The 17,405-nt window shown below is 38.1% G+C and overlaps 1 protein-coding gene and 1 long non-coding RNA gene across 3 annotated transcripts in view; one reads left to right on the top strand and one right to left on the bottom strand.

Moving 5' to 3' along the window:
- The window catches only part of LOC109962415 (uncharacterized), a 34,263-nt gene extending 28,255 nt beyond the window's left edge, over positions 1-6,008 (top strand). The window contains exon 3 of one of the 2 annotated variants that reach the window (XR_002275249.1): positions 5,931-6,008. This is a non-coding gene — a long non-coding RNA (uncharacterized LOC109962415). The remainder of the gene's footprint in view (positions 1-5,930) is intronic. The other variant, XR_002275250.1, reaches the window with a different exon arrangement.
- On the bottom strand, positions 4,994-15,552 carry LOC109962410 (uncharacterized). The gene is made up of 17 exons (XM_020604102.1): positions 15,340-15,552; positions 15,014-15,066; positions 14,059-14,116; positions 13,671-13,816; positions 13,331-13,414; positions 12,867-13,067; positions 11,951-12,154; positions 11,558-11,612; positions 11,380-11,470; positions 11,157-11,298; positions 10,182-10,286; positions 9,509-9,617; positions 9,227-9,413; positions 8,356-8,430; positions 6,669-6,771; positions 6,333-6,439; positions 4,994-5,990 (listed from the first exon to the last, which is right to left on the bottom strand). Exons 1-17 carry the CDS (start codon positions 15,365-15,367, stop codon positions 5,855-5,857), a joined length of 1,884 nt encoding a protein of 627 aa, XP_020459758.1. The 5' UTR covers positions 15,368-15,552; the 3' UTR covers positions 4,994-5,854.
- Between the last annotated feature and the right edge of the window lie 1,853 nt (positions 15,553-17,405).

The following is a 17,405-nucleotide window of genomic DNA, read 5'->3' as shown; positions in this document are numbered from 1 at the left end:
TGCCTCGGTAAGAAGCTTTCGAAGTTCCGGGGGTGGCTTAGCCAGTCTCCAGACCTGAACCCTGTAGCGTGGGTTCAGAGCTGAAACTCCGTGTTGCCCAGCGACAGCCCCAAAACCTGAAAGATCTGGAGAAGACCTGTATGGAGGAGTGGGCCAAAATCCCTGCTGCAGTGTGTGCAAACCTGGTCAACAACTACAGGAAACGTCTGACCTCTGTAATTGTAAACAAAGGTTTCAGTACCAAATGTTAAGTTCTATTTTTCTATTGTATCAAATACTTATTTCATGCAATAAAATGGAAATAAATTATTTAAAAATGTAACAATGTGATTTACTGTAATATTTGGGTAGATTCTGTCTCTCACTGTTGAGGTGTACCTACAATGAAAATTACAGATCTGTCCATTCTTTGTAAGTGGGAAAACTTGACAAATCGGCGGTGTATCAAATACTTATTTGCCCCACTGTATGTGCATAAACATAAAGGCATGGGTGTTATAGGACCCTACCAGTGTTTTATGCATTAATTATCCCATTAAGTACAACCACTGTAATTTTTCTATTACTGCTGAACATTATTTAAGGCATTCTGCAGTGATCTAGCTTGGAGCTTGAATGCTCTCCCTTTTTTAAAGTGTTTAGGGTAGGTCTGGTGCTTTTTCTTGTCAAAAACACTAAAATGTTACAAAAACCATAATTCATCCTTATAACAAGTAGTTGATATAGTGTAGTTTTTCTCTACCATGGGAGACTCAGTGGTTTACAACCTGCAAGACAAGGGCCATGTGACTGTCGGGATTGCTGAGCTAGCACTACTGATAGTAGTCTAATCTGCTGCTGACCACAATCATCTAGTTATCTAACACTGAATGGGTTTGACTGTGTTGTTTTCAGAGGTTTAGAAGGTTTAGAAGTCACTTCGCATTCTTTATTGTTCTTTAATTTTACCATATTTAGATTATTGTGTTGAGAGTTGGGGAAATACATACAAAAGTTCACTGCAGTCATTATTTATACTTCAGAAAAGGGCCATTTTCCATAAGCTTGGATACCGGGATCATACTAGTGCATCATTCATACAGTCTGAATTGTTAAAATTTTTTGATCTAGTGGAGTATAAATCTGCTGTGTTTATGTATAAAGCTAGAAACAATCAGTTGCCGGGTGGAATTCAAAAACTGTTTAATGAGAGAGAGGGAGGATACAATTTAAGAGGCCATTTAAACTTAAAAATTTACTCTATACGTACAACCAATAAAGTTTCTGTATATCTGTAAGTGGTGTAAAATTGTGGAACAAATTAAAGGACGACTTAAAACAATGTACAAGCATAAAACAGTTTAAATATAAAAAAGGCTGTATTTCAAGGTATAGGAAAGATGAGGTATAGTGCAGATCATATGGGAGTACTCGGGGTGTGGTGTATGATAATAAAAATCATGTATAGACTTTGTATTAATCTTGTGGATGTGAGAGGTGTTGATTAAGTTAATGCTGTTTTAGTATTGAGTTATTTAACAATGTTATTTTGTATAGTTAGTACACGACGATCTGTGTGTGCAATGACGAATTTGTGTTAGAGTGCAAGTAGAGTCACTGTGGTGTTGGTTGTTTGGTGCTGGATGTGGGTGCATGTCAGGGCTGGTTCTTGGCGGTTTTTGGGGGTTTGACTGGTTGTTGATGGGGTCGATGGCGCTGGCATAGCTATACCATGGTCTAAGAAAGGGGGTAGAACTAGATAAGTCTGTACTTCTTTCTACTCCCTTTCAAGCATGTAATGGTGGTAGTATCTGTAATTTACTTCATGAATGTGAATATGACTGAATTGTGTACTATTTTGACTTTATATTGTTATTAGTTCTTTCTTCTTGTATTGTATATGCACTACCTATATTTTGTTTTTTTTTTCTTTTCTCACAATTTTATTTCTGTAATGCTATTTTATTTTTTACATGCTTGAAATAAACTAAACAAAACTAAAAAACTAAAACTATTTTTTTAAACAGACACATTTCAGGACCTGAAAACTGCAGTTGCCTTAGTGGAATGGCACTGTGCAGTGTCCTCTTCACTGTCTGGTTTTCCTCTAGAGCTGGTGCAAGGCCTTGAATGGGCAACGGACTCGCACGTTCAATAATGCGGCAGCAAGTCTACAATAATAAAACTGACACAGCCACTGGGAAGTAATCTGGATCGAAGAGATGGTTTTCAAAATCTGATTAACTCGAAGTTTTTACATAAATATTCACAAGTTCATAATTCCAGTAACACTTGTGGTATTCTTTCCTCATTGTTTACCTTCTAGAGTGCAAGTAGACAAACTAGCAAGGTTACTAAAAGTGCCTTTGGTTACCCCGTCAGTCAGGTACCTCTTGCGCTACAGGTCATAGCTGTCTGTCAAGTTTCCCCACCCCACAGAACTCCAGTGTTGTCCAAGCACAATTAGAAATGCATCGGTTTGGAAAAACCCTGTAGTGTCCAGCTGTTTTAGGAAATCACAGCCTTTTTAAAAATGACGCCATGTGTATATTTATTAATTTAATGGTGTTCTTAAAAACTGATTATGTGTTCAGTTGGAACCAATGGGCTTAGGGCTGAGGGCCACAGACTCTGTAGAGAAGTTGGAAAGCATTAAGAGATGGACTCATTGTGGGATTTGGCCTTTTTAAAGGGTCCGTTGACAGTAACAAAATTTCAGATGTCACCAGCCTGATCCCTTAAAAGATAAGTTTCTTACTACAGTGAAATGAGCTTAAAAGAAAAAAACGTTCACGAATGGTGAACGGTTGTGAACGTGCTGAACACTGAAATAATCCTTTTGAAAGATCCATCAAACTTTACTCAACATAAAAACTTGTGTTTGTGCAGCAGTATGAAAGTGTGAGGACTCTTGTTGGTCTCTGTTTAACAGTCCATTATCACCAATGAGTTTATCAAGGGCAGACAAAAGGCATTTCTCCTGCTCATTTCTTAGCAATGGATGCTTCACAAGCAGAAATGACAGTGTGGACAAAAGACAAGTTGTTAATTTATCTTCCCTATATGACCCTGATGCAAATGAGGAAAATGAAAGCAAGCAATCAATTCCCTAATTAGGTTTGTGCTATTTTAACTTGTTACGGGGGCCTGCACTACATTAAAGAGAAGGTCAATTTCTCATTTTAACAATTACTGTATTCATTTCGCTGCACAACTGAGGGATCCAGTTGGGAGGAGACTGTGGAACCAGATGCCTCCCCATTGTGAGTCTACCACCACCCCATCTCACTGATCTCACTCATCATAATCACTACGGCCTGCTGACAATAGCTTGGCCCAAAATTATATGTCTGCATTTTAAATTAAGCAGATTATGGGTCACTTTTTAAATTATTGGTTATCTGGGCATTTTTATAAGGCAGAATTTCTAATTAAAGGCTTGATATTTTGAAATGATTTCATTGTCTTATCTCTAAGAATGCAACCAAGTATTAAATACCCTGAAAACTTGAGAAAGAAAACTATTTATTACAATCTGAACACTCAAGAACCCAGCTAATGTTATTCAGGACCTTGTGGGTTTGTTGTAAACACATCTGATTAACATTAGGTAACTGTCAACAGATTGTTTTAAATGTTGTAAGATCTTGAGCATTACATGGCACACTGATCATTATAAACCAGTGAGAAACAGTTCAGACAGAAAAGCCTCTTGTGAAATATCAAAATGTCTATGTTGGCTGTGTATCTTGTAGTTACCACCTCAGATCACTCATAAGGAGCTGATTGGAAAAAAAAAAACATTTTCAGGGATGTACTGGAAATAAAACATACAAAAACAACTTTGGAGTGTTGCTCCTAAATCCACACAGTGCCATGTTTCATGTCATTCCTTTAGCGAGGACAAGCAAACAGCAGTGACAGGACATTTATTTTATTGCTGATAAGCAAACCAGACTGTTGATATACAGCATGACTCAGTGACTCCTCCATTACATCGATACTTTATTTACCAGGAAGGCAAAACCACAGAATTAGAATTAGATCATACATCCCAGCTCTAAAAGAAACGCATTTAATTAGTGTAACTGAAATCTTCTCTTTATGAGGAGGGAGGAGGATTTTTGCTGCAGAGCTATAAATCTAAAGGAAGAGTGGGAGAGCAGTGTGTGCTGATTAATTTCTGTTACTATACTGTTACTAATATTTTCCTCCTGTTGCCATTGAGACAGAAAAAGCAGCAATCTGTTAGAAGCTCAACAAACCAGGCAACCTTTAAACAAGATGCACTTAATCCTCCTGGTGTTTGCTTTAATAAGTGAGGGACTGGGGCTTTGTCTGGGCCCAGAGTGGCGGGATGTTTGTGAACCCTGACCTCTTATCGCCCTTTATCTGCATTTGAACGGGTTTCAACAGGTTTCTAGTGTGGCAACGCAAAGTGGACTAATAACATTGAATATAGGTCTAGTTTGCAAGTAGGTAATGTATCAACTCCATGTCCCAGTGCTGCCATGGGTTCAACCGGAGTTCATGTTGTTAGTATTACAGACCTTCCATGCTCTCAGATCTCACACAGATCAAAAGGGCTTTGTGAGGAATGCCACCCTCAGCCAATTAATGCCCCCGAGTCCAGCTGCTCCGCCTGTGAGATCCAGGATAAGCACTTTTCACTGCCTCAACTTTTTTCTTTGCTCCCACCTTGGTTTTAAATAATTGCTCAGCTCCTTGGAAAGGTTTTGCGGTTCACACCTCAAGCACGGCATGACAGGAGTCTAAAAGTGACCTTGACCTGCTTGGGCCAAAAAACAATCCAGCTGAGATTCAGCAGAGAGGGCTCTACATAAATCCCACCCACGCTAACAGCAAGGAGATACGGAGATTGAACTGAGCCATTTTAGAAGAACCTCACTTTAGATAAAATTTCAGGGACAACAGTTACTTTTCAGGCATTTAAATGGCTCTCTAAAATGCAGGCTGACCTTAGGCAACTGTGGGGGGCTTCTCACTCAAGGACTCTGAAACCGGACACGCTGCGGCTTCCAGAATTAATCTGGTTATAGTTTGGTGGTAGAGCAGTAAAAAAAACCTGCCGCACTCATCTTCAAGTCATGGCTCTGACCGCATAGTGACATCCCAAATTACACAGAGGTGCAGAGGCTTGAATAATCCCACTCCAGACCATTTGTTGTTTCAGGATGAATATTAGTTTTATAGCGAATCATATTCAGGTTCATTTATATGGTTTCACCTACACCCAGCCTTTGGTCTTGTACTGTATAGGTTAATGTGTATGGCACATTCAGAGTTGAGGCTTAAATTCCCTCTAGGCAAACTTTGATGAAACTGTGGCCATAGTGATTGAAAGGCACTTATTGTATGACAATTTGTGTCCAGTAGCACAACTACTTTATCAGTCACAGCCTTTACATGTAAAAGCAGAACAGTTTGCAGCCCTGAAGTTAAGGGTTAAGACAATGCTGCCACCTAGTGAGTGAGGATTGGAGAGCAACAGAAAAATCAGTTAAATCAGTTTTAAAACAAAGTAAAAATCAGGTGTTTTAAGAGTTTAGATCACAAATAACCCCTGACAAAATCCTACTGCAAAGGACCGCTTATAGCATGATATCAGGCATTTTTACTATAGCACACCAGCACAATTTGGTTTGGTGCATCTCCTGTAGTCATACACCAGTGGTGGGCCGTCACCATGCCAACATTTCCAAAAACACAACAGAATGTAAAATGCAAAAATCACTGAACACTTCTTGCAGCCCAACTTTCACAAGAACCAAAACCAAATTTAGAGAAGAGGAAACTAAAAGCACCCTGGGTTGACATCCAGGGGAAGCACTGCATGCTTTTTACTTCAGAGTTCCTAAATGTTAAATTGTCCCAGTCGACTGGTGAATTTGTCCTTATCAATGCTCTTGTGCTCTGGCACGTGCCTGTAGGTGCAGTCCTGTCTCATGCAGCCTGTGGTCCTCCAGAAGAAGCACTCCTTCTTGTACGAGCTACAACAACAACAACAACAACAAAAACAATGTCACTTTAAGATTAAATTATATGTCCAAGTGGAGGATGAGTAAAGGCTTGAAAGTAAAATTTTACTTATTTTCCTTTTCACCTCTGATCATTAGAACATAAAAGCAAGATAACTCATATGCCCAGAGTGTAATCCTAGTTAGGAGTTTTAAAAATAATCTTGACAAGAATTGGCAACTACGGATCCTCAGTGTGAGGTAAACCATAAAATAAATCCTGTGGCAAAAAGATCCCACGTACATCCACTGTATTTCAAAGTTTGACAGGTTGTCTTTTCTAGATTTTTACCATGAAATCTAAACGGATCTTACCTCGAACGTGAAAAGAGGTCGGTGGCAGCCATTTTGGACACACCGAGTCCAGTGTTGATTTTAAGGGGATGTCGCACTGACAGAGGAGCCCCCTCTACCACCATTCCCTGAAAAGGAAATAGTTAACATCTGCAGAAACTCATAGTCATTTCATTTAATAGGCACATGTTTGCACTTAAACGACTATTTACTTGAAAATGCTGGTCAATTTTCCATCATACAGATTCTGAGCACCCTCCCCATTGAGGTAAATTACTGAGATTGTCCTCCTGTTTCCCCTGTAATGTTAACCTGATCCAAACAGGCTGTACTGTAAGTATGCAAACAGACACCTACATTAAAACACTGGATGGCTGTGTCACAGTCTTCCTTTCTCGTGTAGTTCACAAAGGCACACTGATGCTCCAGCAGCATCTTGATGCTGTAGATGACCCCAACTCTGAGGAAGAAGGAGGGGGGGTGCAAATTGGAGTAAATCTTTAATACCCCTGTGGGGCAGTTTGCTTTGCAGCTTTTTAGTCAGTGTGGACAAATACACACAACATATCAATAGTAAATAAGTACAGTCAACACACTTTAAACACCACTCGTGTTGATGCGTGTTTCCATCCACCTGTTTTTGTTTATTTTCAGCTAACTTAAAACTACAAAAAAAAAAATAAAAAAAATTCTACCACCGTCAAAATAACACAAAAGCATGCAACTTAAACATTTATTGAAACTTCTTGTCCACTGAAGAGACAACACTAGCACCTCTGTGTGTAGCAATGAGGAGACTAATGTTCCTCAAATTAATATGTGAAACAAACATGTGGCGCAGTGGTTAGCACTGTTGCCTCACAGGAAGAAGGCTCCGGGTTCGGGCCCCGCCCAGGACCTTTCTGTGTGGAGTTTGCATGTTCTCCCCGTGCTTGTGTGGGTTCTCTCCGGGTACTCCAGCTTCCTCCCGCAGTCCAAAGACATGCAGCTTAGGTTGATTGGTGTCTCTAAATTGCCCATAGGGGTGCGTGTGTGGTTGTTCGTCTATGTGTTAGCCCTGCGATGGATTGGCGACCTGTCCAGGGTGTACCCTGCCTTCACCCGATTGCCGGCCAGGATTGGCTCCGTGACCCCGTTCAGGGATTAAGCGGTAGAAAATGAATTCTAAATTATTTCTTACAATCATATTTTTTTAACCAAAGCCAATTCATTTGAAAAACAAATGCAAGATATGTAAGAAAGCAAAATTCAGTGAGATTCCATTGTTCTATTTTTTTTTTAGTATTTTGCATGTCCACCTTTATTTTTAATGACAGATTGGATCTTCCTGGACACGGATGACACTAGTCTTGTAGAAATCTGTGGCCAGACGTTCTGTTGTTCCTCACACATTATTCTTTTCAGCTGCTCTTTGCTGGAGGTGTTTTGTTCTGCCGTCAGCTTTAAAATACTCCACGCGTTCTTTTGGATTCAGGTCAGGGGACATACAGGGCCAGGCAAATTCCTCTCGTGCAAAGCAGCTTGCAGTTTGACCGCTGCTCTTACCTATGTCATCTCACTTCATCTCCAATGGCTTAAATGCACGTCTGGAGAATTAGCACTATCAGCTCTTTATCTCAGTGTGTCTAATTTCTAATATTCACATAACACTAGTGGATGGAAACACATATTAACAGTCTTTTGCCCATCTTCTAAAAATCTGCACAACATTTGGTTGTAAATCTCACTACTATGTTTGCATAGTGTAGTTAAATTAAAATATTTGCCTGAATCTAAATGAAAAGCAGATGAGATTAAACAGGAATTAAAGATGTTAAATATCTTAAAACCTTTTTGAAATCATGTTTGGCTCTTTATGTCACTTTACCTTCAACCTTGCTGCTTTATTTTACTGTGCACACTTAACACTGCTGCTTTTGTTTTTTGTATCCCTGTTGCTGGGACTTTCCATATCTACTGTGAAACTAAAGTTAGCCTCTGATTGTGACAAAGTATTGAAACAAAAACATGCTAGAGGCATAAAGGAAATGAGATTGTGCTTCACCTGCTGAAGAGCTCATGGAGTGTTGCGTAGGTGACAGTAGGAGCCAAGGATCCAACCCAAATGGGGAAAAGTGTCCTTAAGAAACAGAATCAATTTAAATTATATTGCATTCTGGGTACAAATCAGTAAATTGCCCTTAATATCCTAAACTCCACATCCATGTCTGGGTCCTGTAAAGTCAGGGACTCAGTCACCTTCAGTTCAGCTCAGAAATATAGTCTATGATGATACAGCAGCCAAGAACATGATTGGCCCCTATTTTATTAATTAGTTTATCATATTAATAAGAAAAAATGCCAAATCCTCTGGTCCCAGTTTGTCAAATGTGAAGATATGTTGGTTGACTTTATCTTAAACTGAACATCTTGGTGCAATGGTCAAAACAAACATATAAGATAAAACTGTGATGCCCTTTTCTTCTTTTTACAACATACGACAGGTTTCTGAGTGATGTCAGTGAGATGTATGTGTATGAATGAGGTAGAAAGTGGCAGAACTTATGGGATCAACACTTCAAGTTGGATTTGGTCCTAAAATTGCACAAATGGCAAAAGTAATGAGTAAACAATGTTCATTATCCCAAAAAGCTTTACATTAATGGTGCACATGATCTGGCATTGGTCTGGTACATTTTGAGGAAAGAGCAGATGTTACAAATACTGTGACCATAATGAGGTAAACAGCATGACAACATTCATTTTTAAAAAATGCTAATATTAATTGTGGTTCAGTGCTTTAACAGGTGTGTTGCATCATCACTGCTACTAGCTGCAGCCCCAGGGAAATAACTAAGAATAATACCAGAATTTCTGTTCAAGATGTCAGAAAACAAAAACTTCACACATAAAAATACACAAAGATAATCTCTTACGGTTTCACAGAGCTCCTTGAATGAGGCATTGGTGACTGAGACTTCGATTTGCTTTGTCCCGGAACATTAGACTGCCTGACCTGCTGCGTTCTAAGACGGCTTGTTTGTAGGACAGTCCACTCTCCCTCATCATTATCTTCATCCTGCAACACTGCTTGGTCTGTATTGTCCTTACTGGCAGCAGCCTCTGAGGAGATTGAATACAAGTTGAGTCAAGTACCAAGAAATCACTGAAGTGACTGTTATCCTTACAACTTTGAGAAACAATTCTGTGATGTTTACCTCCAGGACCCGGGTTACTGTCACCACCAAACAGAGCTTCGATGGCTTGCTCTAATGTGGCATGTGTTTTCAAGGCCTCCGAACTCTCCGCCCAGGTGAAGCCCATTTCCTAAAAGGGAAATGCAAAGAGCCACGAATGACTGATACAGTGACATCTAAAACATTCACCAAAAATACTCAAATACATTTTTAAAAATAGCTTCAAATTCCTTCCAGCCGAGACTTTAGAGTCACCCTGACTAAAATGTGCTGGGCGAGTTCACTTCTCCATACACAGGAAGTTTAAAAATAAGTAAAACTTGTGTGTCCAATGCAAACTCCATGTGAACAGGAATTGAAACTCTATAGTAAAATATAAACGCATGACAAAGTGCTCCAGCAGTGCTCTAGCTAAAATAAACTGGATTTTCTAACAGCAGATTTTGTGTTCATTTGGCATCTTTATGTACTGACGGAATGGGATTTCTGGGGACTGGCATGTGACGCTGCAAAGTTTCCTCTTTAGTGGCTGTGAAGGTTTTCTGCTCCATCAGTTCACTATGGTGAATAACAGTTTTTAATAGCTTGCAACAACCTTAACGCCTTTCAGCAGTATCTAATGATTTCCCCCTCTCTTCTAAAAAAACAAGAACATACAGTTTGTCTTGTGAACTGCTGAACATGAGCTTCCTACCATGAGGTGCAATGTCTGTGCTCGTTTCAGCTCTTGTGTGGCTTCATCACTCGAACTATCCCGCTCCAACACCCGCTTGTAGATCAGCGAGGCCTCGTAGTATTTCTGCCAAAGTAGTAAAAGGTAAGGAATTAAGTAATAAAGCCCTTAAACCTTTATGGAATGTGGAGATTTGACACTTCAGGGTTTATCCTCCACTGCCATGAAACAGAAACTCTTGACTTGCAAATTTAATAAAAATCTCACATCAGTCAACCTTATTCTTGTACCTCAACACCTTGCTGAATTATGGGAGAAGGTTCTGGATATTTCTTGACTTAAACAGCATCTGGGATTATGTGGGAACAGAAGCTGTCACACTTTAAATGGCATAATGTAATGACATCTCTGACTATTGCTAATAAGTGAATATATGAAAAACCTGAAACACTCTGGGGCTTACTAGTACTTCCATGGCATCATAGCGAGGCATGTTTCATTAAATGAGGTGGAGCACAACCTTGTGTATTTAAAAGCAGGCACAACTGTGAATTCGTCTGGTTGCAGATAATGGAAATGGTGTCATTACAACAAAACCTTTTCATTGTTTGACACACTGTTTAAGCCACAGATTTACTTTGGCTACATTGTTGGTTCAAAAGCACAGTGCAGAGGTGACACACTGTGCTCCCACACCAATTATTCCCCCCCCCCAAAAGAATCTCCAAGAGCACAAAACAACATGCTGCCAATATCATGGGGCTACCAACAGTTTCATCTGCGCTGTAGTATTTATAGGCATCTTTGTGAAAATTAAGAACTAGCTGATTTGATTTGATTTGATTTATTCTTTCAAGCATATAAAACAGTTGATATAACAACATTTAGAGAAGCTGCAACATTTAGAGAAACTAGAGAGAAAATAACTACAAATATTCTATCTGGAAGCACAGAAGATAAAGAAGCCATACAGCTCAAAGAGTTTTAAATGGGTACCTTGAGCCCGCAAAGTGCTTTTCCTTTCCTAAATAAACCTTTAACCCAGTTTGGCTCCATGGAGAGTGCTAGGTCAGCATCCCTGAGAGCATTTTCATACTGCTGCATTCTTTCATAACAGAGGGACCGATTTCCAAACAACCTGAAAACCAAAGGTAACATAATTTTAGCACTGTCACTGCTTCTGGGTGCTTCAAAGGCTGATGCTGGTTTATGTACTCACTTAAATTCCCTTGGGTTGAATTTAATGGCATCGGTAAAGCATTTCACTGCCATCTCATACTGTCCAGAGGCAGCCAAGTGATTTCCTGTAACTGGGAGAAAGAGGAAGGACAGTTTTGTCTGTTTCAGGACTTTAACATTAAAGTGTTAACAAAAATATTAATATTAGAGTCACTTACTGGCAAGCTCTCGGCTTCTTTTTGTATACTCATCTGCAGCGAGATCCATTGGTTTCTGTTAAAATCAGTGTTGGTACATTTGTTTGTTAAAGCATGCTCTTTCATGTAGCTGTTTATCAGACAAGTTATGATTCTGGGGTCCAACTGGTTATTATAAATAAAAGGTATATTCACAAATACAGGATTGTACAGGAAAAATAAGGTTTGTCTGTTTCTAAGCTGATGATAATTCCAAATATTGTCCTAGTTTACTTCTTAAGTTACTGATACATCATAAAGAAACATAACTTAAATTTGAACAACTATAATCTGGTGTGATAATACATCTGTCACAGGTTTCTAAGTTTCAACCCTTTATTTGGATAAAACTATACATGATTTCAGTATTCCTACCTCCTTTGTTTCAGGTTTCTCTTCTTTTGTCTTTTGAACGTCAGGCTTCTCCACAATGTTCGTCTTTTCCTCTTTGAGCTGCTCATCTTTCAGTAATTTATTTTTTTTCTTTTTTCTTTCTTTTGCCATCTCCTGGCTACAAGTCTCTGTCTCTTCAGGCACCAATTTACTAGTAGAAGAATATGAATTATTTAAATCCAAACCCTGCGGAGGATAAGACAAGGATAATCCTCTGCAATATGCTCACATGAAAAGGTCATGTCATTCCTAAAATTATGACGAGGGAGAGCATTTCATGGATCTGACACAACCTTTCTGACATGGAACAGATGCGGTTACACCTGGACCATGTTCGAAGGACAGGGCCTGTCTCACATCATTTCCAATCACTCTCAAATGCTGTTAAAAGGATTTTCCTTTGTCATAATATCAAAATTCAGTTCTTGTTGAGATGAACAAGAAACACCGACCCCTCTATTTGGTTGCTATCCACATAAATGTCATTATATCTTGCTTATGGAAACATTGCATTCACTAAAGAAAAAACATGGAGTATCTTGTCTTGTACAGTGACTTAGCCTATATTTATTGGTGCATTTAAATATATCAAGTTAGCTACTAAGAGTTCATTTTTACTATGTACTATTAACAAATATCAATTAATTAGTTTGACATTAAAGAATTCATTAAAAGCAACATGATTTTCAGGCAGTGTTCTAACCCCTGCATTTTCTTGTAGGTATGAGGATAAGATCTCATAATTACAAGATCAGGATCATGTTATTATAAAAAAAATAATAATGTGCTTCCGTATTTACTAAACATGATTCTAGACTTTGCCCTTTCATGTTCATAAGCACATTAAAAGGAAATTAACACAATAATTTTGCTCTACAATGTTAAGTTCTCCACAAACCTTTTGCTCCCCATCCTTTATCTTATTGATCTTCACAACAGTTTCTTCTTTATTATTACCACTGCTGTCGTCACACCCAGCAGCCTCTGTTGTATTGTGTATTTTATATGATTTAGGAGATTCACTTGCTTCTTCATTAGGTTCAATAAAATGATTTTCTTCCTGATTTTCTGAGGAGTCCGACTTCCCTTGTTCTTCCTCCTGAAATGGCATTACAAGCAATCAGAACAGCTGTATATCCTTTATGTCTGCATTTTATTTTCCAGACTATAACAGTTTTGCATATTCACTGTAATTCAGAGTTAAAAAAAAAAAAAAAAAACTTACAGGAAAAACTACTTTATTTGCATTCTCCTTTTCTAATCGTTTCTTTTCTTTTTTACGCTGTGAGAGAAAATCTAAGGTAAGCCACTGTCAAAAGGAAAACACCAGCATTCATTCAAGATCAATGTGTCAACACTGACCAATTTTTTACGCTTGTTCCTCTCAGTTTTCTCCTTACGTCGTTCCTCCTCTGCTATAAGTTCTTTTGCATGTTTCTCAGCCTCCTAAAAAAAAATTTGTGTGGAGATTTGAAATATTTAAAGAACACACAGAAAATCCACAAGTTACTTTACTAAACCTAACATTCCTGTTTTGACAATTAACATAGTCCTGTTCTTAAAATCTTTGCTGCTCTTAAATGTGATCTTAAAATTTATTCCCCAAATTACATGTGTCAGTTAAACAGTTATATCATATTACAAACCAGGGATAAATAAATGTGACCATTTGTTTCATTGTCACACACAAAAGACTTTTTACCTCATCAGTAAGTTGTCTTATTCGTGGATGTGGTTGTAAAGGCCTATGAGCAGTACTTTGTGGATAAAAATCATCATCATCATCATCATCTGAATATATGATGTCACTGTGCAGGTTTGCACTCAAGCTCCTGAAGAAATCTAAACCTACAGACAAATACAAAAAAAAAGAATCATTCTAGGGCTCTGCTTTCAAGCACCTCAAAATCTTAAAAAGAACAGGGGAGATTTCCCAAAGGGCTGATTGTGATGGAGCAGAGTGATAAAACATCTCTCCAATAGTTCTGTATGCAGTACTAATTTCCAAAAGTAATCTGCAGTCTTAATCTCCAATTCTTTTCCACCATTAAATTGAAATAACCTTTAACCAGTGCAGAAAAAGGCCTTACCCAAGACATCCAGGAAGGAGCCCCCATGACGTCCATTTATTAAATCAACAATTGATTCCTAAGAACAAGAAAAAAGAAAAATGCTTTCATCAACAGTTGACTGAATACCCTCCACAGCTCTCTTTAGGGAGGAAGACTGAAAAGCTCAGAGAAAGTTAGCAAGTGGACTCCTGAATTGAGAGTTGACAGTCAACTAGGAAATTATGAAAATGGATTGTTTTTACTATCGTATGTCATTTTACTAAGCCAAAAAGTAAGGGATAAACGAAGCGATTTCCATCATTATCATGATAATTGTTTTATGCCACTGTTTTATCACTGAATTTGACTTTAGTTTTACATTGCTCTCCAAATACACACGCACCAATGTGCAACCACTTACAATGTTTAGAAGTCAAACTGTTTGTGTTAACCGATAAAAGAACACTATACTGCAAGTGTGCAGAGTACTAAAAAGTTGGGGATAAATAAATTACAGTTGCAACAATTATTCAATTAGTCCTTGGCCAGAAAAATAATTGACAACTACTGTGACAACTGTTTAAGTCATTCTTCAAGACAAACGTTCTACAGTAATTGCTGTTTTTAGCCCTTTACATATGAAAATTTACAGCTTTTCTCCCCGTTTTAAACTACTGTAAACTGAACCTTTGGGTTCTTGATAATGAAAATGACTTATTTGCAGTAACGTAAATTAACACGTAGTAATTCAAGTAGGTGTTCTATACAGCATGTGCGTGTATACCTGTTTATGTTCAATAAAAATATTGACGGATATTCTGTTTTTGTAAGATGCTAGATACATAGTTTTTAAAGTACATTTTGAGCTTTTATTGTGAAAATAAGATGCAATAGCTACACATGGCGGCTGTTACCGCTGTACCTTTATAACCGGAAAGACCTGTTACGGCACAACAATTATGACCAAGCTTTACAGTACTTGAATCATACTCACGTGTGTCCGCATAAGCCTCGAGTTTTCTTGAATTCTGGGTAAAGGAGCAGCATCTGAAAGTCAGAGACAACATGGCGTTAAAATACATCAATTATATTATATAACTAAACAAGCGTCTTTCACGTTACAAAGATAGGGATTATATCAAACGTCATATTATTACATCAGCATTGCTCCGGTACTCACGAAACGCCGAAACTTTAGCTAGCTAGCTACTAAGCTAAGTACACATTTTCAGAAATAACGTTAGCTCAAGTTCTCTGTGAATGGCAAAGAAACTAATAAGCAATCAAGCTATCAAATTACAATAATTTATTTATCCTTACTTTTAACAATCTCTTTCTTTCTTGGCATTGTTTTGGCTTTTGTGATTGTATTGGTTTCCCGCGTCTGTTCAATGTGCGTATCTTGTTGAAGGCAAATAGTACAGTACGCAACAGAGACAAAATCTCTTCGCTTGTCGTTTCCGTGTTTGACAAATTGAGGCTTCTTTTCCTGGATTAAATCTTACAGGCTGTTACCACATCCAAGAACCTCCACCAATCAGATGACCAAGATTGGGTTTCATTGTTTTCAGGGCTCTGGTTTGATATCACCCCTGCCAATCACAGTAAAGTAGGCGGGATTTGAATCCTGCTGGCTGCCTGAGTTGAATGCTGAGGGCATAAAGGGCTATATAGAATACTCTGTGTATTTTTTAAAATTCGCATTGAATATATTCACTAAACACATAATAAAGAGGTTGGGACTGGATAATGATTATTCTTGGTATTTTTGAGGTAAAAGAAACGATATGCTATGTGTTTTGTATATTTACACCATTTTACGTATAAAGAGAAACACAGCAAACAAACCAATTATAAGATACAACTACAATGAACAACTTCTGCCAAAATTTAGTCGCAAGACTTGATTATGTTCATGTTGAGCTCATTTGATGGAAATGTAGAATATGTTTATTATTTTTTGAATTTTCTCTAAGATGGCCTGTCCAGATGTCTTATTTTGTTTGACCAACAGTCTAAATACCAAAGATATTCAGCCCTCAATAATATAGAAGAGAGAAAAGAAGGGACATCTTCCTGTTTGAATGACTAAATATAGCAATTATTGTGGCATTTTGGGTTGAAAAATTACTTTAAAAAATCAATTAGTTATGATAATAATTGCGTTATTTTTCAGTTGATTGACCAATTGACTAACTGAATAATCATTGTAGCTTCATTGCTTCTCATTGTGAACTGGAAAGCAAACCATGCACCTGGAAAGCTGCTCCTGTCTACTTTTAGCTTTCCTTGTGCTGTGTTTCAGTTTCTTTTCATTTGCTATGCAGACAGTTCATTTCCTGAGAAATGAATCTTATACCATTATGTAGCAGAATAACATTGGAGAGTTCAGCCAGTCAAAAAAGTTAAAAATGTTGATATAACTACCACAAACTGGTTATAACACTCAAATATAAACTACATCGAAGCATGTTGACACAACTAAATATGGAAAAGTAAATATGATGATGGAATAATTATTACATAGTTATTAAAATATTAAGTAGCAAAGAGGAGCTACTGTGAAAGGCTGAAAAATCAGTGTCGGACCAATGAGCCGTTGTTTGTGTGGAAGAGCTTATGGAACATCACCCTGTGCAGGAGACCGCCCCCCACCTGCTGTGGAGAGCTATCAATTAGCTAACTAGCTGAATATGAGTTTTATTGTAGGTTTGAGAGGCAGAACTCTACACTCCTCTCTCACCTCATCTTGGACCCTCAGCACTTTTATTTCTGAGAGATGATGGGAGAGGTGAGTGAACAGTTTAAAACAATGGCAAAACAGCATCATTCAAGTCAACTGAATATAATTAATAATAACGTAGTGTGTGAGAGTGTTAGAGTAAGTGTGTTTGTGTGGGTGTCTGGGGAAGAGCCTGAAGTGGGAGGTTATGGTATGAGGGTAGAGGGAGAGATTGTATGTTGTATATGTATGTTCATAGAGTCATTGAGCTCAGCAGTCTGATAGCTTGTAGATAGAAGCTGTCTCTGAGCCTACTGGATCTAGCTCTGATTCTTCTGTATCATCTTCCTGATAGTAGTCCTTGATGATTTTCTTGGCTTTCTTCATGATCTTATGAAATGTTACACCGATCATGGGCAGGTAGAGGGGAGTCAGAGCATGCACACACACACACACACACACACAATAACATAACATATAATACATCCATGGATCATCTACATTAGATCATACATCCATGCTCTGGACAAGTCGAACTCCACCCATGTTAATTAATTTTATGCAAGTGTTCTTTAATTCCAATCATGAGCAAGTAATAATAAGCAGAAGAAGAATTGGTCATAGTAGTCACATTGTTTATTATTGGAAAACACCCCACAGACTA

The sequence above is a fragment of the Monopterus albus genome, unplaced genomic scaffold, assembly GCF_001952655.1.
Source record: "Monopterus albus unplaced genomic scaffold, M_albus_1.0 scaffold64.1, whole genome shotgun sequence".
Taxonomy (NCBI): Eukaryota; Metazoa; Chordata; class Actinopteri; order Synbranchiformes; family Synbranchidae; genus Monopterus; species Monopterus albus.
Note: the sequence above shows the minus strand (reverse complement) of the source record. Positions and strands in the feature narration are given on the sequence as shown.

What these genes read in the sequence shown, in the direction of transcription:
- LOC109962410 (XM_020604102.1), bottom strand. Translation starts at nt 15,367, where the DNA reads ATGCCAAGAAAGAAAGAGATTGTTAAAA. An exon ending in AAGCACTTTGCGGGCTCAAG is followed by an intron (nt 10,287 to 11,156) that starts GTACCCATTTAA and finishes CTACTTTGGCAG; the next exon opens with AAATACTACGAGGCCTCGCT. An exon ending in CAGTAACCCGGGTCCTGGAG is followed by an intron (nt 9,414 to 9,508) that starts GTAAACATCACA and finishes CAATCTCCTCAG; the next exon opens with AGGCTGCTGCCAGTAAGGAC.